Source organism: Heterodontus francisci, chromosome 2 (assembly GCF_036365525.1).
Source record: "Heterodontus francisci isolate sHetFra1 chromosome 2, sHetFra1.hap1, whole genome shotgun sequence".
Classification (NCBI taxonomy): domain Eukaryota; kingdom Metazoa; phylum Chordata; class Chondrichthyes; order Heterodontiformes; family Heterodontidae; genus Heterodontus; species Heterodontus francisci.
In genome coordinates, this window is record NC_090372.1 from 7,670,203 (window position 1) to 7,696,740 (window position 26,538).

Here is a 26,538-nt window from a genome sequence, read left to right on the forward strand (position 1 = left end):
CCTTAAATGTTATGGCACAACCATTGTCAAATGTAGTAGCTCCCCCCACCCCAGCCTGGTCCCATCTAGATAATTGGTTGAACAGTCCTTGTTTACGGTTTCTAATAAATAGATACAGTGACACCAGTCTCTATCTGCATGGTAACAAACATTCTGGCAAGATTTTCACATCAAAACCCTTAGTCACTCCAAGAGGGTAGATGTTGAGCTTTGGGCAGCTGCCTTTGGAATGCACCGGTTGGTCCCTATGATTTTGAGGCTTGGGCTTCATTTATCTTCGCCAGGCATGTCAGATGGTACCAAAAAGGCGATCCTGACTCAACTCACTAGATTCAGCATGGGAAAACGTGCCGGAGCTGTTTGCCAGGAAGGAAAGACACGATGGAAGGGGTCACGGCAGGTAGAGGACACTGGAGGGGGCAGCAGTCCAGATTATCGTTGTGTAATCCTGCTTCTCCGGGGGATCTGAAAAATAACTCTAGACATGGCTTTGTCAGGGCCTTTTCTCTTCCATGTGCCATGGAAAAGGTCAGAGCTTGCACTGCACCGTTTTCAACCAGCTCCGAGCTAAATTAGCAATCGCGATCCCGTTCACATCACGGGGCCCCGATTTCCTATCGCCTCAATCAGGCAGGTGCTTCGGACACCTGGCGATAGGCCCATTACAAAATGCCACCAGCAGCAATGTTGGTGTTAACGGGGGTAGCAGCGAGGCCATTTACCTCATTTTGAGGGAGTTAGAATCCTGTTGACACCAGGCAAAGGTCACTTAAAATCAACACCAAGAAGACTGCCTCACAATTGCCAAGCTCTTCCTATAATTCTCCTTGACAATAAACCATTTTTAACTGACCTTTAGAAATTCTTCACCCAAGGACAGCAAAAGAACTGGCAAGTGTTCCGACCTCATCAATAACAGGTTATTGAACAGCAGTCTCTCCCGCTCTTATATTCCACTTAATATCTGTCCCCTGATGCCTTGTTGACAGATAACTATGGGCCTGCCTACCTTCCATGAGGGCTCAACTCCCACGCTGTCTGGAATGTTAAATGATGTTCTGACAGCAACTTCATCAATATTGTTCTTCCTCAAAACAAACTCTAATCCATCAACTTCTTCCTCAGTGAAACATCCAACAGAATTCACAGCTGCTTCAGTGTGGTGAAATAAATTTGCAACAAATTCACTCTTGCCCACTTTTTCTTCACTAAACAATGGGTGGGAGGGTTCTATTCAACCTGGCTTGGCAGAAATCAGGGGCAGGGGGTCAGGCAACTGAAATCCATGGGTTGAATTACCTGCCAGTGGCCCATCTGGATTTCACCATCTTCAATTTTAACCTGCTTTTCTGAACAGACGACTGAGTTTTCCACCTACAATCAGCAGGGTCCTTCAAATATGCCAATCAGAGTCAGATGACACCATTACAATTGCAATTTTAACTCCGTCCCGAGAGTTGCTGCAACTTCTTCGTCAGGTAAAGATAGGCGAGGAGAGGATCGGAATCGTAAGAGACCAATCAAGACTTTTTTGTTTTTGATTTCCTCTTTGGTTCAAGAGATTTATTCCTCATTCCTCCTGCCTTCTCACCCGGGACCCCAAACTTACCAACACCTTCCCAGCTTTCCACAGATGAGCAACCACTCCTTGCCCGGAATGCGCCCATGTGGTTAAAATTGCTGCGGTCTCATTCTCTTGCAGGCCAGAGCGAATCTAACTGAAATAAAAACAAGAAATGCTGGAAATACTCAGCAGGTCTGGCAGCATCTGTGGAGAGAGAAGCAGAGTTAATGTTTCGGGTCAGTTCCGAAGAAGGGTCACTGACCCGAAACATTAACTCTGCTTCTCTTTCCACAGATGCTGCCAGACCTACTGAGTATTTCCAGCATTTCTTGTTTTTATTTCAGATTTCCAGCATCCGCAGTATTTTGCTTTTATTTTAGAATCTAACTGAAGCCTGTGGGTTTCTGCCTAAACCCCACTGCTAGTTAAAATCCCCCCCCCCAGAATTTACCAGCAATCATTTACAATGCCAGTCTGAAATGAACTAATCGCAGACTTTTCAACCCATCTATTTGTCCTTGGTGTCACCAAATGTTTTTAACAGTTCAGATTCTAGCCTGTGTTCTGACCGGGACAAAATGATCTTAGTGTCATGAATGCTTTGGGCCATTATTCTCATAGTCAATGGCTATATCCTGCCTTTATTCATCCTATTCAAATACTCTTTGGGTTTGTACTATTCTGGTTTCCCAAAGACCCAGGCTTAGAAATTTCTATGCGCCCATCTTTGGGCATGTGGAGTGGGGGAGAGGGGACCATTTCCTGTGCCTGAATGGTGAAGTCCAAGACACACCTGATACCAGGCCTCAGGCTTCATTTCCATCAAGCCAGTGAGCTGTGGAAGAGCAGCAGGCAGCTTATCGGTGAAGCGTTGTTTGAAGATCGCACCACTGCTGGCGTCACAGCAGCCCTCAACCGAGGAGGGCAGGGGGTGACCAAGTGGGGGCATGAACAGGTGAGGAAGGAACAGTGGGATCGGATGAGTTGGTGGGTCGGGGGCGCGTTGAGGTAACAGAGCGATGGGAATCAAAGGCGCAGAGATAAGAGGCCATTTACGGTACACTGGTTAGGCCACATACAGGCTTGGTTTTCCTGGGTGCTTCAAGCTAACCAATCTTGCAGTGGGGGCCTTAAATAGGCAGTAGGCCCTTGTTTGCATTTAGAAAAGAACCAAATGCTTGATCTAGGTATGGGCACTTGCACCCTGATTTTTTTTTTTGGTCTTGACCAAGATGGCAGGTGACACACTTCCAGCTCACAATGAGTGCGTGCTTCCTGCCGACCTCATTGGAAACTTAGGAGACGGTACAGTGCCTGTTAAACAGACGCTGCGCGGTCAAATTTCTAGACAACAGCGCCAAGCTGTACAAATCCTGTCCTTTTGAATGGTTTGCAATATAACTACTCTAGAGATAAAATGATTTTATTTTCTTCATGTTGTAAGATCAGGCAGTTAGGGCAAACCAAACTGGGATGTAATTACAGTGTTATAATATCCAGAATATAATGGGCTGAATAGCACTTTCTCATTCCATTTTTTCCAATGTCGTTTGTTTGTGTTGCTTTGCACAAACTAAATGCACAGTCTTGCTGAGTGATTGAGGTTCTACTGTGAGCAATGCATTAGAATCAAAGCAGAGCTTCAAACAGCAATTTCTTTTCAACACAGACAGTGGTTGGAATTTTGAAAACTCTGCCAAAAGCCACACTTGATGCAGCATCTATAAATTATGTAAAAAAGGGAACTCAACAGCTGTTTGAAAAAGAGGAATATTAGAGGATACCGAGAGGAAGCAGGAGCATGGTATTAGACTAGCTGGGACCAGTGGAAATGAACACTCATTGGGTCAAATGGCCTGTCCTGTCTAGTGACGAACAGTGGAGCCAATTTCTTTTTTGTTAATGACATCTGCCTATGGGGTAAAGGTCTGTACCATGTCAAGATCCATTACAATGAGTCTACACCCACTTTGGCATTGCCATGGGATTTCTGGGGACAATGCCTGAGGGTTAAAGTAATATATCCAGCTGCAGTGTTTCATTGATAGCAAGAGTGGGGTTAGGGCAGGGGGATTGGGGGTTGGGGGGGTGGGTATTCCCAGACTTCTTGCCTCAATTTCCTGTGATTGCTGCCTAGGGCACCAAGTTACAGGGGTGTCCCAAGCAGCCAGTAGTTGTCCTTGTGCCTTGACCCTCCACAACCCCCCATCCCCCATCCTGCTCCCTCATTTTATAACATTTAAGGGCCCTTCAGGCACACCATACAGAACCCAGGTGGCAGGAAAATTGGCCCCATGATTCTGCTAGAGAATGGCTGAAGGACCGATGAGAAGACACCGATTTAAGGTGATTGGCAAAAGAACCAGAGACAACATGAAGAAAGTTTTTTTACACAACGAGTGTTTAGGATTTGGAATGATAGGATGGTGGATACAGATTCAATAATAACCTCCAAAAGAGAATTGGGTAAATACTTGAAGGTAAAAAAGTTGCAGTGATGGGGAAAGAGCCAGGGACTGGGACTAACTGGATTGCTGTCTGAAAGAACCAGTGCAGACTCGATGGGCAGAATGGCCTCGTTCTGTGTTGTTCAATGATTTTATTAAACCATTAATTGTGTAAATATTTTAGGATCTCCCAGCAGCAAATGTTAGGGACTGTACTGGTGCATACTTCCACACCCATGGCTCACCACCACCTTCTCACTTAGGGATGGGCAATAAATGCTTGTCTTGCCAGCAATGTCCAGATCCCATGAACGAATAAAGAAGAAAAAAAAATCCTTCCATTGGTCATCCAGACTTTAGTGTATTAGGATAAATATTGCAAAGTCTCCATATTACATCAGTGGACAATATGCTGTCTTCATGCAAAGGGCTTTGAAATATTTATTCCACTATGTTTTGTGTAAGCTCTGTAAATTGGCATAGCCAAGCATCTATCACCTATTATTCATTAACCGATAATGACTGGGTGAATTTGGTGGTTTAATATAGATGGTGGAAGTTATCGGATACTGGTTAGCTTTCATTGGGGAAAACAAAATAATAAACTGATTTTAAACTCCAAGATATTCTGGGTCTGTAAGATTCCACGTCTGTTTTCCAGTTTGTTTCTAAATTCAGGCTCCTTCTGTTACTGAGGTCTCTGTGCTGATGGAAGCTATGTGCTTATAGCCAAGTAATCCCCGTCAGTACCTACTCACACCTGGAAGTCCCAAGTCTTCAGTCTTACCAACCTATGCCTAAGTTCTCTGAAGATAGTTAAGTGTTCTTATTAGAGAAGGCATGCACTCTTTATCAGACAAACACTGGGATTGATTTTAATCCACCCACCTGGCAGAAACCAGGTGGGTAACCAGTTAAAAATGATGGGAGTCCCGTGCCCACTCCTAACGGGACCCCATCCTGGTGTTGCCTATGTTAACCCGCAGGTGGAGGAGGTGTATGCCTAAAGTGGGCACACACTTCATCAGTTAATGAAAACACAGATCTTATCACGTCAAAAAGGACCCCAATTGCATTTTAACCTGGGCCAGAGCAGGGCTGCCTCTGCATCTTTCTCTCCAGGCAGAAGCAGATCTATAGGCAGAAGAAACCCAGCAGTGTAAAAGAAAAACATTCCTTTAAGGTGATTGACAAAAGAACTGGAGGCGACATGAGGAAAAAGAAATTTACACAGTGAGTTGTGATCTGGAATGCACTGTCTGAAAGGGTGGTGGAAGTGGATTCAGTGATAACTTTCAAAAGGGAATGGTTAGATACCTGAAAAAAATTGCAGGGCGATGGGCAAGGAGCAGGGGAGTGGGACTAAAAAAAAGAAAGGTTGGAAATGCTCAGCAGATCTGGCATTATCCGTGGAGAGAGAAGCAGAGTTAACGTTTCAGGTCAGTGACCCTTCATCAGACCTGAAACGTTAACTCTGCTTCTCTCTCCACAGATGCTGCCAGACCTGCTGAGTATTTCCAGCCTTTCTTGTTTTTATTTCAGATTTCCAGCATCTGCAGTATTTTGCTTTTATTTTAGGGGAGTGGGTTTAATTGGACAACTCTTTCAAAGAGCTAGCACAAGCATGATAGGTCGAATGGCCTTTCCATGCTGTATCAGTCTGTCCAGGGGGAACACAAGTTTCTCCTTCAAGTCTTGGAAGGAAAGGTGAGGCCTCTCACTTCCGCAACCCCCTCCCCCACCCCCTTTCCTGCCCGTCGTACCGTCCTGAAGCACCTACCTGCCACTTACCTATCTGCCAATAAGCTTTTCTCTGGTGACAGCCACCAGGCACCTGAGCTCTCTGTCCCTCTAACTGGTTCACTGCTTTACCCCCATTTCAGACAGGCAGCTGAACAGGGGAGGTGTAGATGACGCCCAGAAGTTAAAATATTCCAAACCTCATACGTAGACCAGCGAGTGTGTTTTGCTGTAGCCGAGCCCACACCCTACCCACTCAAGATCCACTGGGGGTTAAAATCGACCCCACTAATGCTACTCTGAAATATTTCTCAATAGTTTAGCTTAAGCATGATGACAGATTTCTAATTGTCTCAAATATGTTGTTGACCCCAGAAAATGATGAGTAATTCCAAGTATTCTTCCACCTATGTGAAGAGAATAATAACTTACTTGTACCACCAACCATCAGCATGATGATTTTCTTTAGCTTAGGAGAGAAGATTAATCTTCCTATCCTATAGTCAAGAGTTTATCACTCACTCCACTTTCTGTAGAAGCCATTCATTTCTTTCTTGAATGGTTCACGAACCAAGTCAACATTTAATGCTCTATGCACATTATACTCTTTGCAGTTCTCATGTTGATAATTCCAAAATGTCTTGTCATTGTGCCTTACAACAACAACAAGGAGCTTCACAGGAGCAATATCAAAAAAGAATTGGCACCAAGCCACATAAGGAAATATATATGACAAGAAAGAGGGTTTAGGGAGTGACTTAAAGGAGAAAAGAGAGCTACAGAGGTGGAGAGGTTTAGGGAGGGAATTCCAGAGCTTAGGGCTTAGGCAGCTGAAGGCATGGGCTCCTGTGGTGGAGCAATTAATATTGGGGATGCACAAGAGACCAGCATTGGAGGAGCGCGGCCATTTTGAAGGGCTGTAGCAGTTCCATAGTTTGAGCATGGTGAGGTCATGGAGGGATTTGGAAACAAACTTGAGAATTTTAAAATTGAGATTACGAGGAGTTAGATATCACCTCATGAGATTAGAATCATGAGTGCAATTCCCAGTTTATTGAATCTTGTCAGCACACAAACAAAACCTGTGTGGACATGAGTTATGTTATTTCCATGCCTCATATGACAAATCCACTCTAGTTAAAATCTCATCTAATAATATTTGATCAGTGAAGTTTGAAAAGAGGAAGCAATTATCTGAGAAACTTGGGTTGGTCCTAAAATGACTTCTGATTGCTTTGTGCAGATGCAAGAAAATTACGAGAATTATTAAGGGTGTATTTTCCGCCCATTTTTCTGCTCATTTCAAAGATATTCAATTGATCGATTCACCGATCCTACAAGATTCTTCTACATTGACATAGCGACTGGAGCTTTAATGACTGCAAAATCATTGGACCGAGAACAACTCTCTTGCCACAATATCACAATCTTGGCAATGGAAATGAGTACGTACCTGAAGATTGTTCAGTATTTGATTAAAAATTATACTTTTTTTGTGTTTATGCTTTGTTTGCTTTAATTCAGTTTGATTCAATATTGCAGCCAAATGCAAGACGAACTAACAGGAGCAAGTGGCACAGCAAATGCGGTCAAAAACTGTGCGTCAAGCAACCTTTCAAGTTGGCGACACTTTAGATTTTATCTCCTATGCAGCCATTTCCCACATTAATAAAGTTTTGTAATGAATGGAGTGCTTTTTGATTAACAGTTTTGAAATGAGAGGCTGCACTGGAAGTAAAAGTCAATACACTTTCAGGGTCATGTGCCCCTCAGAGGAACAGTAAAGAGGCCTTTGAATAAGAATATTAATTTATCTTGCATAGTATTTTAAAGATATTAATTTCCTCACAGTAGAAAACCTTCTATATTTTAGAAACAATGGGGTAAATTTTACAAAATAGTATTTCTAGCACAGAGTTTTGAGCAACAGGGAATTCATATCAGGAATATAGGCGTGGAGATTAACACACCCCAAACGATACACTATGAAATGTAAAACTCTGTACAGGGAGTAATTATTTGTAAAATCTGCCCTTGTGTACTTGCCTAAGTTAAAGGCCCTATTCTACATGAGAGTCAGCAATGTTATCGCTCCCTGTTACATGACGTGTAGCTGTTCGGCTATGAAATGATCAGGACGAATAGTGTCATAAAGGGCGTGTGAAGTGGCTTACTGACCTAGTTTTTGGAGTATGTCCAAGAAATCCCCCCTGCCGCCACTGGGAAATCGCACACCCACAATTTTCTGATATGCGCTGATGGTGGGCGGAACAGTTGGCAGAAAGTCACGATGAGCCCATCTGTGGGTTTCCAATACATGCTATACTGCATCAGGGCCAAATCTGTAACACCATCACGCTGATGTAAAAGTTGCATTGATTCTTAGGACAAGTTATTCTATTTGCTGTGGACTAAATGCAGCCTTGGCTCAGTTGGTAGCACCGCTTGCCTTTGAGTCATTAGGTTGTGAGTCAGGTCCCACTCCAGAGAATTGAGCATAGAAATCTTGCATAGGTTATACAACATAGAAACAGGCCATGCAGTCCATACTAGTGTTTATGCCCTTGAGCCTCTTCCTGTCTCTCTTCATCTAACTCAAATAGCTATAACCCTCTATTCTTTTCTTTCTCATATGTTTATCAAGCCTCCCATTAAATGCATCAATACTATTTGTTTCAGCTACTCCCTGTGGTAGCAAGTTCCACATTCTCACCACTCTCTGAGTAAAGAATTTTTTTTCTGAATTCCCTCTTTGACTTCTTGGTGACTATCTTTTATTGATGGCTTCTAGTTTTTCTAACTCTAGACTGGCACTCCCAGTGCAGTACTGAAGTGCCCTCTTTCGGATGCAACATCAAACTGAGGTGCCATCTGCCATTGCAGGCGGACGTAAGCATTGCCCTGGTGCTATTCCAAAGAAGAGCAGGGAAGGTATCCCTGGTCCTCTGCCTAATACTTCTTCCTCAATAGACATCACCAAAAACAGTTTATCTCGTCATCACCACATTGCTGTTTGTTGAATCTTGCTGTGCACAAATTGGCTGCAGCATTTCCCTGCATTACAAGAGTGACTAGACTTCAAAAGTACTTAATTGGTTGCAAAGTGTTTTGTGGCATTTGTGAGATTGCTACAGGTGCTATATAAATGCATGTTCTTTTTTTTAATACCAGAATAAACTTTTGGCAAAGTTTGAACTGGTTTAACTCCGGAATGAGACTGCAGAGTAAAATAAAACAAAACATGGCATTGAATAATACCAGCTTTGGATTTGACTGCAATGCACCTCAGTACTTTGCATAAGGATGGATGTCAAAGACTGGTCAAATCAGCTGTTTAGATGGCGTTTGTTTCATTTCAGAGAACCCCACAAAAATTGGGAGCGTTTCAGTCACAATTAAAGTCCTCGATATCAATGACAATGCGCCAGAGTTTGTAAAAGACCACGAAGCCTACATCTGTGAAAACGCTAAACCTGGAGAGGTAAGTGAAGGGTCTGCTGGTATCATTTCACCAAGCTGATAGGCATTTCGAATTTTTGAACTTCAGCCACGTGTATTAACCTGACTACAGCATTTTCAAGAGATTCACAAGACAGCCTAATATTTTGTTTAACTCGGAGATTATGACTAAAGGAAACAGTCTACAGTTTTTTATATGTTGGATAAATTTTCCAACTTTTCACTCCCGGTGCAAAAAGCCCCTTCTCCCAGGAATCCATATCTGGAAATTTCACACACAGCCATTCTCTCAATGAACAGAGAATTACTGGCTGTGTACTTGTGATTTCCCAATGTGCATACATTTTGCCTGCTGGGACTGCAGTCAGAAAATCCTTTAGATCTCATACTCTCGGTTAAGCAAGTAAGGGATGCATATTCTTGAGTTTTTCTTCTGAATGTGAAAATATTTTACAGGGCTATGGGGAAAGAGCAAGAGCCAGCACAGGCAGGGTGAGCCGAAAGGCCTCTTTCTGTGCTGTATCAATCTATGATTCTATGAAACCCCTGATCCTTCTTCCCATTTTTGTTCTCTAAAGTTAACGGGGCATCATATATTTATTCAAAATGGCAAACTTTCAAATAAAATTGTCTACGATGATACAGAATCGCAATAAAACATGGTTTTGCATCATGGATAAAGCTATTGCACAGCCTGTGCTGGCTCCTCTGAACAATAAAGTGTTTGTCCAACACTGTGGCATGAAGTTAATCCACCTCCAGTTTTTTTCCTTTCGGTAGGATCAGTAACTCCAGATGTCCCAGCCTCCTAGTTTAGAATTGTGATTTCTAAGCCTGTTTTGGAAGCTGAGCACTGACATACATTTCAGAACCAAACCCTGGCCCCTCGGCATCCTCCACTTTTGGTTGAAAGCCGCTAAATGTGGCTCTGCCTTTGAAGCAGAAGTCCAAGGGGGTTGAAATTTCTCTTTCAACAAGGAACACAATGCTTTCTTTATTTGGCCAGTAAAATTACAAGAATGAGCACCTTTCAAGTTTGTAACTTAGCAGGTCGTCAATCATGCAAAAAAGGTATTTTGTCATTTTTGATTAATAGAGAAATGTCATCCTTTCAGAGAAACACAATTCATTTAATTTTTTTTATATCCTGATTTTTGAAGGACATTGAGGCTCAGTATTCTAAAACGTAATTAAGAAGTAAATGCATAACAGGGCATGGTACTCAGCTTTACTTCTCAGAAGATTACAAGTTCAAGGTTCTTTTCTCTAGAAAAATGAAAGCTGGGCTAATGGAGGTTTTAAAAATTATAAAGGAGTTTCATCGGGTAGACATACAGAAGATGTTTCTATTTGTGGGGAAGTCCAAAACTAGAGGCTATCAATATAAGACAGTCACTAATAAATCCAATAAGGAATTGAGGAGAAATTTCTTTGTGTGGAGACTGGTTACAATATGGATTTTTTATTACATGTGTAATTGAGGTGAATAGTGGAGATGCATGCAAGGAGTGGCAAGGTAAAGCCATGAGGGAGAAAGGAATAGAAGGATACGTTAATAGGTAAGATGAAGTGAGGTGGGAGGAGGCTCGCATGGAGCATAAACACCAGCATGGGGCAGTTGGACTGAATGGCCTGTTTCTGTAAATTCTTTGTAATTCTATGTAGTTCCAGGCCTGTTGTAAGGTAGTTGATCTTAAACAGCACAACAGTTGGGTCTGACAACTGGTTTCAATGGCCCAAAGTTAGAAAAGAAGGAAGATCAGTCAACAGCCAATCGTCATGCAATGATCCCTGCTGGGAAGTACATGTGCAGTGAGTTCTTTATGTTGTCTGATGCAACATAAATGAGATTTGTGGAGTCCAGTTCATTGAAGATCTCAAACAGGTTTATTACAGCTAAACTATTAGATACAGTACAGAGCAAACTGTTTACTGAATCTTCCTCTAAGTCTTACAGTTGCAGAGTGACTCTGACTTTGAGTCACATGAGTACATCCTGGTACTTAACTCATTAGCATACTAAGATCATAAAGGGACATCACGCTTAAAGCCAATCACACAACATACGTGAGGACATTGGATCTGGATAAGGTCAGGTTTGCTTCTGAATCCCTCTATGGGTTGGTTCAGTGGCCTCTTTCCATGCTCAGGTGCAAAGAATGGTCACTATTGAGGGAAGGCAGGCGAAGGCAGTAGGCACTTGTGCCATTGTATCAGTAAGAGTGAATGCAGTCCACAGAATGATCGTTCGAGTAAGATGTTGAACTGGGTTGCTAGTGGAACTGTGGTCAGGAGAAGAGGGAATGAGCAAAAGAAATATTTTTTACTACTTCTGCAATCTGAAAACATCTGCCCTCCTCACTTCCTTCTCCATAAATGGAGAACAGTAGGAATTCAGAGCCCAGGTGCTAAAAACAGCGATTCACTGCAGAGGTCAAAACACTGCTGACCGTGTGTAACTCACACCAAATCTCATTCTCCCGTCGCCCCTCTGCTCTCTGACCTACATTGACTCCCTATTAAGCGCCACTTTGATTTTAAAATTCCCATCCTTGTTTTCAAATCTCTCCATGGCCTCACCCTTCCCTATCTCTGTAATCTCCTACAACCCACTGAGATATCTGTATTCATCTAATTCTGGCCTCCTAAGCTTTCCTGATTTTAATCGCTCCACAATTGATGGCTGTGTTTTTAGTGCCTGAGCCCTAAGCTCTGGAATTCCCTCTCCAAACCTCTCTGCCTCTCCACTTCTCTCTCCTCCTTTAAGATGCTCCTTAAAACCTACCTCTTTGACCAAGCTAATGATTATCTGCCCTTATATCTCCCATGTGACTCGGTGTCACATTTTGTTTTATAATGCCCTGTGAATGTCTTGGGATGTTTTATTACGATGAAGACGTTATGTAAATACAGGTTGTTGTTGTAGTAATGGGTTTGAACATGCCAAAACCTCCCTGTTCTGCCAGTGGAAATAGTCCAATATGAAATGAGTTGTAAAATCAGAAAATTCTGGAACTGTGCAACAGGTCAGACAGTATCTGTAGAAGGAGAATCAGAGTTAATGGGGTGAATTTTTAGGCCCCAATGGGGAGGCAGGCGCAGAATTTCGTGCCTCTGGCCAGCATGCCAGTTCCCCAGCTGCATCCCACCCCCTGGCCATTTTACCGGAGCCGGAATTGGGGCAGTGGGGGTAGGGGGCAGGGCTACCTGCCCACAAGAAGCAAGTAGCTAATTGAGCCACTTAAAGGCCTATTAAGGCCAATTGTCAAGAGGCCGACTGGAAAATTCCAGTCAGCTTCCAGGTCCCCGCAGGCATCAAGGAACAGTGTAGTTGCCTGGAAGTGGCCTCCTAGTGGCAAACCTGGGGTGGGGGGTGGGGGGCGGTGGGGGCAGCGAGGGGGGGGTGGGTATGGTGGTGGGGGAGGGGGGCTGCAGCCCTCCAGACAGACTTAGAGTCCCACCCAGCCTGCTTAGCTTCAGCTGCAGCTACAGGCCGCCCTCTTGAAGGGCTCCCCTTCCACAGTGGTGGCCCGGTTGCCACGTCTATTTTTTATTTTAAAGTTTAAAAAGTTGGAGAGAAGGCACCTCCGTCTTGGGACGCCCTCTCTCTCTCCTACCTGAAAAGGTAGCCTGCTGTTTTTTCAGTGCTGGACGGCCTCCTATTGGCCCTCCAGCTTCAAGAGCCCGCCCGCCACCTTTAATTGGACAGCAAACTTGCCCTCTGGCCACTATTGGCCAATACAGGGAAAATCACAGCTGAGTGACTGTTCTCCACACGGTGCCAGCTTCTGATTCCCACTTGAACCCAAGGTCCTGAAGCTCCTCAAGGTGAAAATCCTCCCCAATGCTTCAAGTCGAAAGGTCAGCAACATTGAGTTTGATTTTAACTCCGTGGAAGTGGATGGGTTTGGACTGGGTTCAAATCTCACCCAGCTCTGTTTTTCTCTCCACAGATGCTGCCTGACCTGCTGAGTGCTTCCAGCATTTTCTGTTTTTAATTTAGATTTGCAGCATCCTCAGTACTTTGTTTTTGTGTGAAATGGATTTTGCCCATTTCCAGCCTGGTTTGTGTTAGCTCTGCCCATAAGTCAGCGCTCAGAGAAGCCATAAGGAGTGGGAAATAGAGATTTCTGTGTTTGGAATTAATAAACATTGTTGGGAACAATACAGAAGTGTGTATCTGACCTGGAATTACTTAAAACTGAAGCGGTGACAAAAGTTGAAAAAAGTGTAGATTCTGCTTTCAGGAATCCACCTCCCTTTCTCCCATTTTTTAATTTAAAGTTCAGTTTGGTGTCATTCATAGGCTTGATGCTAGTTGCATCATCGTCACATGTGCAGAATGGCCACTCTCTGTAAGAGAAACACAATGTGTAGTAAGTTAATCAGACGTCAGTACTTGGAACCAAATGAGCAGTGTTACTTCAATGCTACTGCTTAAATAGAGATTACAACTTCTGCATGGTACAGAGCAATGTCACATGTCCAACGGCAGTGCAACCAACTAGTAGTTAGATAGCAATTTTGAATGACACAATTGCTAGGCAATGATTATCTCTAGCAAGAGGGAAGCTAACCATCTCCCCTTGACTTTCAACAGCATTACCATCGCTGAATCCCCCACCATCAACATACTGGGGGATTACCATTGACCAGAAATTGAACTGGAATAGCCATGTGAATACTATGGCTACAGGAGCAGGTCAGAGACTGGGAATTCTGCAGCAAATAATTTATCTCCTGATTCCTACTGCCTGTCCACCATCTACAGGCACAAGTCAGGAGTGTGATGGAATACTCTCCACTTGCCTGGATGGGTGCAGCTCCAACAACACTCAAGAAACTCATCACCATCCAGAACAAAGCAACCTACTTAATTGGCACCCCATCCACCACCTTAAACTTTCACTCCCTCCACTACTGGCGCACAGTGGCAGCAGTGTGTACCATCTACAAGATGCACTGCAGTAATTCACCAAGGCTCCTTTGACAGCACGTTCCAAATCCTCGGCCTCTACCACCTAGAAGAACAAGGGCAGCAGATGCATGGAAACCCCACCACCTGCATTTACCCTCCTAGCCACTCACCATCCTGTCTTGGAGATATATCACTTCTTTGTCGCTGGGTCAAAATCCTGGAGCTCCCTCCCTAACAGCACTGTGGTTGTATCTACACCACATGCTCTGCAGTGGTTCAAGAAGGTGGTTCACCCTCACCACCACCTTGTCAAGGGCAACTAGGGATGGGCAATAAATGCTGGCCTTGCCAGCGATGCCCACATCCCATAAATGAATAAAAAATATATCGTTTTAGCTTTGAGAAGAATGATATGAAATTCTGATCTGCAGCAATATCACACTAAACCAACCTCTTGTCAGTGACAATACCAGATAACTGCGCGGCATGTATAGGTTCTGAGGCAGTCATGGCTGAGCTATGTAATCATTTGGAGTGAATTTGCATCATCCTATTGTGAATAAAAAAATTGCACAGAATCAGCTGCAGTAGCAGCAGGTTGGCACCAGAATGGCTTTTATGAATAGTTTCAATTTGCTCCTTTTCAACAGCTGATTCAGATGGTCAGTGCAGTGGACATGGATAACCCTCAGGGAGGTCATCACTTTGACTACAGCTTGGCTCCAGAAGCAGCAAACAACCCAAACTTCACTGTGCGTGATAATCAAGGTAAACCAAGCTTACCTCCGCAGCTCATTATGACCATGTTGTAGCTTTCCTTGGGACTAACTATTCATTGAGAGATACACAAGAGAGCAAAACAAAATAAAACCTGTAAAGTTCCTTTATGAGTTTTGTTTTTGTGTTTGCTTCAGCATTCTGTTTTGTATCTGTATTTGTTCTTAGTGGGAAGTTGGGAAGAATGCTTTTATTCTGTGGGGAATTAAGGTTATGTGTTTATTTTTACACAACATTTGGCTCATGATATCTGAATATTTCAGTGATGGAGATTCGAAGCAGTTTATTGTTCTGGAACTGCAGTGAAACATTAACAGCTTCAAAAGAGTAACATGCTTTGAACAAAGTGAACGCTGGGAGTATTAGAATTTCCCCCAAAGGAAAACAAAGCAGTACCCAGCACAAATTCTTTATCTCAGTCGCAGGCACACATTCTTTGTTATACTACAGTGGTATTTAATCACTTTCGTCAGCATGCTTGTTGCGTTGCACGTTGTTTCACATTTCACAATGTGCATTGTTTGCTAGCCACAGAACTGCACAGCGTACTTAGAATCAATGTCACAACATCTTGAATTCGCCATAAGGGACCAAACATCTTGTCCTTTAAAAATGGTCAAGCGTGTTTCAATTGTGAAATAAAACACTGGGATATTCATAAAGCAGTGAATAAACAGCTTTAAAACGAGTTCTTAGAATTAAACAGAAAGACTTGCATTTCTATAGCACCTTCTCAATCTCAGGGCATTGTAAAGCGCTTTACAGTCAATGAAGTACTTTTAAAATGCAGTCACTGTTATAATATAGGAAACACAGCAGCCAATTTGCACAAAGCAAGCTCCCACAAACAGCAATGTAATAATGACCAGGTCATTTGTTTTAGTGATGTTGACTGAGGGATAAATATTAGCCAGGACACCAGGGCGATCTCCCCTGCTCTTGTTCGAAAGAGTGCCCGAGATCTTCTCAAGGGATCCATAAAATGCAGCATTAGGATTCTTCTTTGTAATATGTTTGTTTTAGGCTTGCATGCTTTTACTTTGTGTTAATGTGCACACCCTTGATCCCCTAGATTAGATCATTTCAATAATCTACCCAGAAAAATGCACAAACATTTGTATTGCCAATTCGATGATAATCACTGTGTTGTCAAAGAGAGAAACATGGCAAGATCTGAAGAAAGTGAGTTCAGCTTCAGATGTGCAAAATTTAACTTCTCATGAAGTTAGGTCTTTACCCAAATTTCAACGTTTTAAACCAACTTAAACAGTGATAACTGACCCTTTAGAAGAAAATGCTCTATTAGGCTCGGTATTAGTTTTATTTAAACCCAACAAGTTTGGAGTGGAGTTTCATGCACCAGTTTCATGCAGAACAACTGTCAGTGTTTTTTCAGTGACAATTTTGGGAGCCTGGCCACTGTCAGTGTTGCTTGGCAAAAGTCAGCACTGCATCAACTCAAGGTTTCGTCCCTCCTCTGTCTGCTCCCAGGTGGAGTCTCAAAGAGAGCTCAAAGAAAAATGATGCAAAATAGCTTGAATCCAGAGAAGTGGCTGGGATCAGGGATGTACTCAGAACTCCTGTCATGACTATGGTGGACTGGGATTCTGCAAAAGCAGAGAATGCCAGCCAATTATTACTACAGTTTCTGGTATTGCTGCTGTTGGATAGCTTGATTAAAATCCATGATCATCTGTCACAACTCCCTTACGTTTTTCTGTAAACTAGTTCTAATCGTTCAAACACAAATCCAACCCCATTGGCTCTCCAAACATAAGAACATGAGACATAACCCAACTCGAACTCTGGTGGCTGCCCCATCATGTCCCAAATTCTTGGTTCCAGCCATACAGTGACCTGAATCCTGGCAATAAATTCACACCCCTCATCTTGAATCTCATTGGCAGTTCCCCCACTCAAATCAACCAGTCATAGCATGAATAATAATAAATATATTGCAATTAATCAATAATACTCAAACAAATGAATTTGCAGCTGATGAGTCAGTCACAGATTTATACCATTGAACATGAGTGTTGTATTTATTTTCATTTTTTGAAGAAAACTAAAGCTTATAGATTTATCAGCCCTATATGTGTTACGTAGCACTTTAAAATCATCACTAAATGCAGAGGCATGATAAAGCACAGTATGAATGCACCTCTTTTTATTCTCTCTATGTTAAGAGCAGGAGATGTGTTACAGAATTTTCTGAGGCCTGAACACAACTGTCAGGACCATGCACACTGAGCAGGCAACTTATCTGAAAAGCACACGTGCTTAGTCTGTGGTTTTCTATCCATTGGCGTTGAAGCTCAAAGTTCATTTGATCATGTAACTGCTTACGGTTAACACATTACTCATTCTAAATATGGAGAGGAAGGGCCTTATAGGGAATAACATATAGGAGATGTTATAGGGAATAACATTTTAATTGGTAGCACATCAAGTTACAAATTATGTGAATAAAATGCCCACACATTCAAATGAATAAACTTGTGGCAGACTTGCCGGCCATGTATTTATTTATTTAAAAATTTAACTTGCTTCTTTAATTCACATACACATTGAAAATCTGCTAAAAATGCATTCAGAGGTTGGTTGTAATGACTGTTCAAGGTGCTTTGTACTGTAATGGAGAAACTGATTGAAGCATGAGGAATATTTGTTATTCGTTAAATTAGCAATGCAGGATTTTACCATCCAATAATGGCTGTCAATTCAGGATACCAGGTCCATTATTTTTGCTTAATTTATCTAGACTCTGGTGATATATTTAGATTGGAAAACATTCTAATTTTGCTCATTTGTTCCTCCAATGTTTGTTTATCCCACCTCTGTTGAAGGAGTATGTTTTCACTGTCAACCCTCCCAAATGCAGCCATTCATTATGTGTGAGCTTTGGCAATTTGATTAGAGAAGTTATTTTATTATGTGTGTCTGCCATGCTCAGTGGGTCACCTCTACGTCAGAAGGTTGCAGCGTATAGCCCTACTCCAGAGACCTGAATACAAAATTCACCCTGATACCCCAATACAGTAGCGAGGGAGTGCTGCACTGTCAGAGCTGCTGTCCTTTGATGAGATATTAGGATATTTTTTGGACACTAAAGGAATCAAGGGATATGGGGATAGGGCAGGAAAGTGAAGTTGAGGTAGAAGATCAGCCATGATCTTATTGAATGGCAGAGCGGACTTAAGGGGCCGTATGGCCTACTCCTGCTCCTATTTCTTACGTTCTTGTTTTCTTAAACTGAGCTCCATCTCCCCTCTCAGGTGGACATAAAAGATTCCACAGCACCTTTTCGAAGAAGAGCAGGGGAGTGTTCCCGGTGTCCTGGCCAAGATTGATCACTCAACCAACATCACAAAAACAGATTGTTTGGTCATTATATCATTGCTGTTAGTGGGAGCTTGCTGCACACAAATTGGCTGCCGTGTTTCCTGCATTACAACACTAATACAACTTCATTCACTATATGTGTCTGCTGTCTCCATATTAGCAGCAGTAGCCTTAAGCTGTGAGTTCATTATTTTCTGTGTGATCTGCTATGTCGAATTGGATTGAGTTACTACAAGGAACTGAACTAGATCCTAGCTGCCACTGGAAGGCCGATCAGGTTGGATCTGCCAATGTCTAGGGATAAGATCAGGCTTTCTATGTTAAGTTGAATTAATAAGGGATGCTATAGCACTATCCCATTGCTTCTGACAGTGTTCTGTTTAAACTTTTACATCTCGCCGTTAATTTGTCAAACTAACTCACAGGCATCATTCTGAATAATGTCTTCTTTGTACATATCCCACTTTCAGCAAACTTGAATCAGTAGGCCTTGAATGCTCTTTAAAAAAGCACTAATCTGTCATTATTATTTGTGTTTGGTAATTTTGGAAGTGCAAGCATGTGAATTTAGCATATTTAATATATGATATGAAATAATGAATGTACGGTCGTTAAACAGCGAGAATGCGAGCATCACCTCTTGTGTCTAGTGCAATGGTTCGTGTTTCCTCTCATTATTGACTGTAAACAATGAACACAATGTGGACAGGCATACCCAGTGACTAGTGTGTGTGAGGGTTCACAGCATAAAATTGCCTCTAATTTGATACCTAATTGGTAATTTCCACTGAGAGACCAACAAGGATGGCTGATGCTGAAAATAGGACGTGTCACACTGCTGTAGCATTGGGAGTTTTCTTCTGGTTTGGGACTGAGGCACACAGAAAGTTTAATTCCTTTCTTACCTCACTGCTATATCAGATTTGGGAATACTTAGCACTGAAACTGAGGAAAGAGCTAATACTCTCCATATTGAAGAACACAAAATTACATCTAATAAACTGGAATGCATTTCAAAAATAAACTAAACGATTGTAAACTGAAGGGAATAGAAGGCTATGTTGAAGGGGTTAGATGAAGAGGGGTGGAAGGAGACCCGTGTGGCGAATAAACACAGGCATTGACCTGAGGGGCCGAAAGGCCTGCTTCTGTGCTGCAACCAGTACAGTAGCATAACAGTTATGTTAGTAGACCAATAATCCAGTGGGCTGGACTGATGTTCCAGAAACATGAGTTCAAATCACCTCCTCAGCAGCTGGGGAACTTAAATTCAGTTAATTAATCTGGAATAAAAAGTTAGTATCAGTAATGGTGTCCATGTAACTACTGGATTGTTGTAAAAGGCCATCTTGTTCACTAATGTCCTTTAGGGAAGGCAATCTGCCTTCCTTACTTGGTCTGGCCTACATGTGACTCCAGACCCATAGCAATGTGATTGACTCTTAACTGCCCTCTGAAATGGTCTCGCAAGCCACTCAGTAGTATGGGCATGGGCAATAAATACTGGCCTTACTAGCAACACCCACACCCCATGAATAAATAAAAATGTACATTGTAAACTTTGCATTTTGTATATCTATTAAACCTGTTACATAATGTGTCCTGTGTTTTATTCTTTCAGACAATACCGCCTGGATCCTCACCAGAAGAGGTGGGTTCAAGCACCAGGAGCAGGGCACCTATTACCTGCCCATTCTCATCACAGATGGTGGGCTTCCAATACAAAGCAGCACCAGCACTCTGACAATCAGAGTATGCGGCTGTGATACTGATGGGAATGTTAGGTCCTGTAATGTTGAGGCCTACAGTCTTCCAGTCAGCCTGAGCAGAGGTGCACTGATTGCAATTCTTGGCTGCATCTTCATACTGCTGGGTAAGCTAATGGCTTTGTGCATAGTCCTCACATAGGCCCAGAAACTCAGAGCCAGACCTTTCAGGAGTGAAGTTAGCAAACACTTTTGTCACGCAGAGTAGAAGTTTTGGAACTCTGTTCCGCAAATGGAAATTGATGCCAGATCAATTGTCAGTTTTAAACCTGAGATTGATGGATTTTTGTCATCCAGAGGTATTAAGGTAAGTATATTGAGTTAGTTCACAGATCAGCCAGGATCTTATTAAATGGTGGAACAGGCTCGAGGGGCTGAATGGCCTCCTCCTGTTCCTATGTTCCTATTTATTTGTACCTTGCAACACAGGGACCCGTCTAAAGCCAAACCACCTAAAATTCAATCTGCTGCTTATTCTTGAGGTGTTAACTTATCTTTGATTCTTCATATAATCGCTCAACAGATAATGTTTGCTTGTGATGGCAGACTGAAAGTTGAATGATGTTCACAAATGGATAAGTTAATTCTGCAGAGATTACTGATGAACAGTAAAGGCCAAATTTAAGAGGTTATGCTCCTGGTGGGAGTTTCACCAGCCGGGAGTGCATATTAGGAAATCGCAGACGTGGCCCCCATGATTTTCCATCCATCAGCAATTATTTTATATGGAAAATCATGGAGAGTGAGCCTGTGGTTTCCTGATACAGGTCTCAGAAGGCTATATTCCCAGGTAGTAATATGCATTCATTAAATTAGCCCTTTTGTCACTTGGGTCTATTATGGTGATTCTGTAACCTATCGTTTCCAGCCTGTAGTGACACTTGCAGGGAGCGTATCTGTGGAAATGATGAACTCATTGATTTTCATTCATTAAAATCAATGAACCGATAATCAGGGGCTACCGGACCACAATTTCCCAAGATGCACTGCTTGGGAGCAGTCCCCGCCATTATGGCCAATGAGAAAACAGGCTGCAGATTTATCATGGATTGCCACTTGTGTTGCACCAAAATCAGTTGTAAAGATATGCAAAATAAGTTTAAAACTCCAAAGCTTTCTGTATACAAAGCAGTGCACTGTCTAAATAAATCAATGATAGTGACAGACCTCTGTGTCAGGCCCAATTCAGGCAACAGCATTGTTTTCCCACAGTTCTGGAGATGCCATCATCACAGATAATGAAGATTCTATTTTGTGAAACCGTTCAGCAGACACTTTGAGAGTGGGACTGCACCCTCTGGCTATTTTCAAATTGGCAACTTTATTTATCAGCTTCCCGATGATACACCTTAAACAAAGGAAAAGCGCTTGTTCTGCTTCGACTTTCTGTGCAGTAGGAAATCAGTGCCAAAACAGCCCAATAAAAATTGGTTATTTCAGATTACGGGTACATTTAAAAACTTATTCAAGGGGATTTTCATTTATCCACATTTTTTTGGAATGGCAAAGTTACTGGTGCTGTAAATATTGATGGGATGTATAAGCATGTTGTCAGTGGTGATCTTACATGTTCATCACACCTCCATCCTGCCTTGTGTATCTGGCCATAGTTTCTCTTTTACAAACAATGACAGGCTAGAAAAGACTGTCTGGTCCAATCAGCCTGTCACTATCATGGTACCTTTTGTGGAGGAGGTAGGGCTCCCTGTGCTGGGCCGAAAAGGCGGGGAGAACCCCACCTCTGCCTTTTCGCACCTCCCCCTCACACCACCCCCCCACCAACCCGGCGCGAATTTCCGTTATTCCGGTGGCAGAACTTCTGGCGCCGCCATTTCCATCCTGTTAAAGAGGGGGATCCAGCCTTCAAGAGCTGCCGGCCAATCACAGGGAGCGGTGGCCATTGCCACTACTGCGAGGCCTTGGACCCAAGTTCAGTGCTGCAGTCCCGGACCTCTGATAAGTGAGGCAAGTGAGGCAGGGTCACGTGATGAGGGGTTGGGGGTGGCCATAAAGCCTACGGAGAGTCTCAGCTGGAGCCTTCTGTGGACCCCCAACCCAAGGCCACATTTTACAAGGCGTCCTTTCTGCGTGGCATCTAATACCATATCTCCCATTTTACACATTCACCTAAAGTTAGAATGGCCTCCTTTTTGGGTCCAATGGAAGTCTTGATGCAAACCACTGTCTCTTTTTAGGTAATACAAGCATATTGGCCCAATCTCAATTAACTTACACCATTTTGTTATGCTTTCCTTTCAGTATTGATATTGTTTATTTTAACAATGAGAAGACACAAGAGGCAGTCTCTTATCATCAACGATGAGGAAAACGTCCACGAAAATATTGTGCGATACGATGATGAAGGTGGTGGAGAAGAGGACACGGAGGCATTTGACATTGCTGCCTTGTGGAATCCCAGAGAAGTTCAGATGACGAAATCCAGGAGGGATATGCTACCAGAAATCGAAAGTCTCTCCAGATACGTGTCACAGTCCAGAGCAGGGGGCGAACATGTAAACAGTTACATCCTGGCAAAGTTGCATGATGCCAACACAGACCCCTGTGCTCCCCCTTTTGATTCCTTACAGACATATGCGTTTGAAGGGAATGGCTCCGTGGCTGAATCGCTCAGCTCCTTTGAGTCAGCCACAACGGACTCAGACCTCAATTACGATTACCTCACCGACTGGGGGCCTCGGTTCAAGAAACTGGCAGACATGTATGGGGGCTCCGAGAGTACGGAAGACTCATTGTAGCCATCGAATGGAAGCTTCTTGAACTGCGACAAACTGTGTAAATGTGGAACTCTTCCATTTCGATCTAAAAGGCAAATAGTCAAGCTGAAGCTCCTTTGGATTTTCTACCAGGTTCAAACGCACCATGTAAGAAGTATTTGAAACCACAGCCTTGACAGTACAGTCATGTGACAGAAAATATGGAAAATAACCTGATGTGCTGAAGTTAGTATTCGCCTGTAAGGAAGAAGAACAGAAAATAAAACACATTAAAGTGGCTCAGTCTCTCAGAATAAAAGTGGTTACATCTTGCCTATGTAACACTGAAAACTACTCGAATGCTGAGCAACAAACATCTCCCATCCCCACCTCACAGACGAATATATTCTCCAATTGGAATGGGATTGACCTACATTTGAGATTTGCTTTTTCCTTTTTAGAATTCATTGTAAATATGTGCGCAAGTACATTGCTTATTAATCAGGCCACTGCTTCAGTCACACTGTAAGCAGGCTCATTTCTAATTTAGAAATTCAGACATCTGCACTGTTGTAGCTCAGCAGACTATTGAGCTATGAACAAGACTCCTGCTTTTCTGCTTGGTTTAATCAGAACTTGTCCAAAAAACTATCATCCCTCTACGTGAAAGAATCACACAAACTGGTGATGTAGATGTAAGCTGAAAGGACTGTCTGGCCAGCTGAAAGCCCATTTCCATTGCAAGCTCTACCTATGTAAATTCTAGTCTGAATACACAGCGAAGGTTCACAGCTTTCTGCTGCAACCCCCATCTGGAGGGCCCAGGTTTGAACCTGCAAGTTTTTTTTTATTCACAGGATGTGAGCATTGCTGGCAAAGCCAGCATTTATTGTCCATTCCTAATTGCCTTTGAGAAGGTGGTGGTGAGCTGCCTTCCTGAACTGCTGCAGTCCTTGTGGGGTAGGTACACCCACAGTGCTGTTAGGGAGGGAGTTCCAGGATTTTGACCCAGTGACAGTGAAGGAACGGCAATATAGTTCCAAGTCAGGATGGTGTGTGGCTTGGAGGGGAACTTGCAGGTGATGGTGTTCCCATGTGTGATGGCTGCCCTTGTCCTTCTAGATGGAAGAACTTGCGGGTTTGGAAGGTGCTGTTGAAGGAGCCTTGGCAAGTTGCTGCAGTGCATCTTGCAGATAACACATACTGTAGCCACTGTACACCAGTGGTGGAGGGAATGAATGTTTAAAATGGTGGACTGGATCTCAGTCAAGCAGGCTGCTTTGTCCTGGATGGTGTCAAGCTTCTTGAGTGTTGTTGCAGCTGCACCCATCCAGGCAAGAGGGCATCACACTCCTGACTTGTGCCTTGTAAATAGTGAACAGGTTTAGGGAGTCAGGAGGTGAGTTACTCGTGCAGAATTCCCAGCCTCTGACCTGTCCCTGCATTTGTGTGACTGGTCCAGTTAAGTTTCTGGTCAATAGTGAACTCCAGAATGGTGATAGTGGGGGAATCAGCAATGGTAATGCTGTTGAACGTCAAGGGGAGATGGTTAGCTTCTCTCTTGTTGGCGATGATCATTGCCTGGTACATGTATGGCACAAATATTACTTACCAATTATTAGTGCAACCCTGAATGTTGTCCATGTTTTGCTGCATGCAGACACAGACTGCTTCATTATTCGAGGAGTTACGAATGGTACCGAACACTGTGTAGTCATCAGCAAACATCCTGCTTCCGACCTTATAAAGGAAGGAAGATAATTGATGAAGTGAAACAAGACTGGATTTTTTTCTTTTTTAATGTCCGATTTCCTTCAGTATTCAAACTGTTCTCAGCCACATTGCTTTATATATTAATTCTAAAGTAATCAGTCAGTCAGTCACAGCCGTGGGAGAGGAGCCATGGAAGTGGAGAAACTCAGCAGAACCTGGAGACGTGCACCAGATGTTTGTTCAACATGAGCTTACTGGATGCCAGTGAACTCAAGACTCAGACTGTCCAACAATCTCAGCTGAATTAAATGGTCAATAGCAGCAGAGATCAAACAAAGGCGAGTTTTAAGATGTAACAAATGAAATTGTATTTAAAAACTTACAGGGCACAAAAATAATGACATTTAAATCAGAGTGAAAATGTAAACCTCATTTTCTCTGAATGCACAGGCAGCTAAAGTTATATTGGAACCCGATAACTGTATATAGAGAAGCAATATTGATTTGAATTACAGATTCCACTCTCCCTGGTGCTGTGGAGTGTGCTTTAACGCACCAACTGGCATTGTAAGTGGCTATTTAACTGATTGAACTCACTAGTCCAGGGGGCATTTTGAAAACAAATGGATCAGCCCAATCTGAATTTAGTCTGGATATATACAGCTCGCAGGATTTAAGAAAAGGACATTCTTCAGAGACCGCTGCCTTTGTGCTTCCTGTACTAGGGCCAGTTTTATCACTAGCCAAGTTTTACCCGTATGATGACCATCGTACCTGAAAATTTTGATGCAAAAGAAGAAATGGAGAACACATGTATCTTTAAACAACAAATAGTGTATTTTCTTGTTCATGGAAACTTTTTGTACAATTGTTAATTTCTTAAAAAAATGAATATTGATGTGCTGATTGTCAGTGCATTAGCAGTTGTTTTAATAAAAGTAAAATGTGAGCAACTTTGTCACTGCTTCTCACAGTGAAAGCCAACAATCTCCTTCCGTTAAACGTCTAACAGTTAAAACATGTGCCCTGTCTAAATCAATCACCCCCCCACTAACGCCCCCCACTTTCACTCGCCACGATCCCCACCGCACCCACCCCCCCTCCTTAGCAACTCCACTTAGAGTTGCCAACTCTGGTTAGACGTACTCCTGGAGATTGCATGACCTTCTATCTCTTAACTGCCCTGTCTCCGTGCTCCTACCTTTGATTATCCACATGCACATCCTTATGGCATCCCGGCTTCCCACACCCAATAGGAAAGCAAACAGACTCTTTGCTACCCGATTGGATGATTCTGGAGTGTCACTCAAACAGCCATTTTTCCTCCATCTCCAATATTTATAATTAATAAACAGAAATTGAAAAATATACAATTTTTATTGCCCCTATGATCTTTGTCCTGGAGATTAAACTTCAATCCCTGAAGACTGCAGACCAATCCTGGAGGGTTGGCAACTCAGGCCCCCAAATTTACTGGGGTGGGATTTCTGGGCTGGGAATGGTGCTGTGCAGCTGACTGCCGGTTCAAGGAGATTGGACCAATTAAGAATTTACATTTGTAGTGCTTTTTACAACTTCAGAATATCCCAAAGTATTTCACAACCAATGAGTACTTTGGAACTGCAGTCTCCGTTGTAATGTAGCAAAATGTACCAGCCAATTTGTGCACAGCAAGATTCCACAACCAGCAATGAACAGACAATTTGTTTTAATGTTACTGATTTGAGGAATAAATGTTGGCCAGGACACAGGGAGAACTCCCCAACTCCTCTTCAAATATTGTTATGAAATCTTATCTACCTGAGGGGGCACACTGAACCTTTCTGTAACGTCTCATCCAAAAACACAGCAGCACTCCTTCAGTACTACACTGAAGTGTCAGCCTAGATTACGTGCTCAAATCTCAAGAGCAGTAACTTTCACCTTTTCAATTTCACTTAGTTTTTTTCAACTCCATTCATTCATCCCACTCCAGGGCTTGAGCACAAAATTCCAGGCTAACAATCCAGTGCAGTACTGAGGGAGTGCTGCACCATCAGAGGTGCCATGTTTTGGATGAGACATTAAACTGAGGCCCCATCTGCTTGCTCGGGTGATG

At 42.9% G+C, this 26,538-nt stretch overlaps 1 protein-coding gene across 2 annotated transcripts in view; it reads left to right on the forward strand.

The window, feature by feature from the left end:
• LOC137381355 (cadherin-20-like) overlaps positions 1-25,321 on the forward strand; it is a 52,936-nt gene extending 27,615 nt beyond the window's left edge. The window contains exons 4-9 of one of the 2 annotated variants that reach the window (XR_010977149.1): positions 7,060-7,196; positions 9,111-9,232; positions 14,779-14,896; positions 19,869-20,120; positions 22,273-23,552; positions 24,388-25,321. Coding sequence is in view for 1 of the 2 variants with exons in the window: in XM_068053820.1 (XP_067909921.1) it covers positions 7,060-7,196; positions 9,111-9,232; positions 14,779-14,896; positions 19,869-20,120; positions 22,273-22,769 (1,126 nt within the window). In the remaining variant the exon portion in view is untranslated. Of the gene's footprint in view, positions 1-7,059; positions 7,197-9,110; positions 9,233-14,778; positions 14,897-19,868; positions 20,121-22,272 lie in introns of both variants that reach the window. The other variant, XM_068053820.1, reaches the window with a different exon arrangement.
• The last annotated feature ends 1,217 nt before the right edge of the window (positions 25,322-26,538 follow it).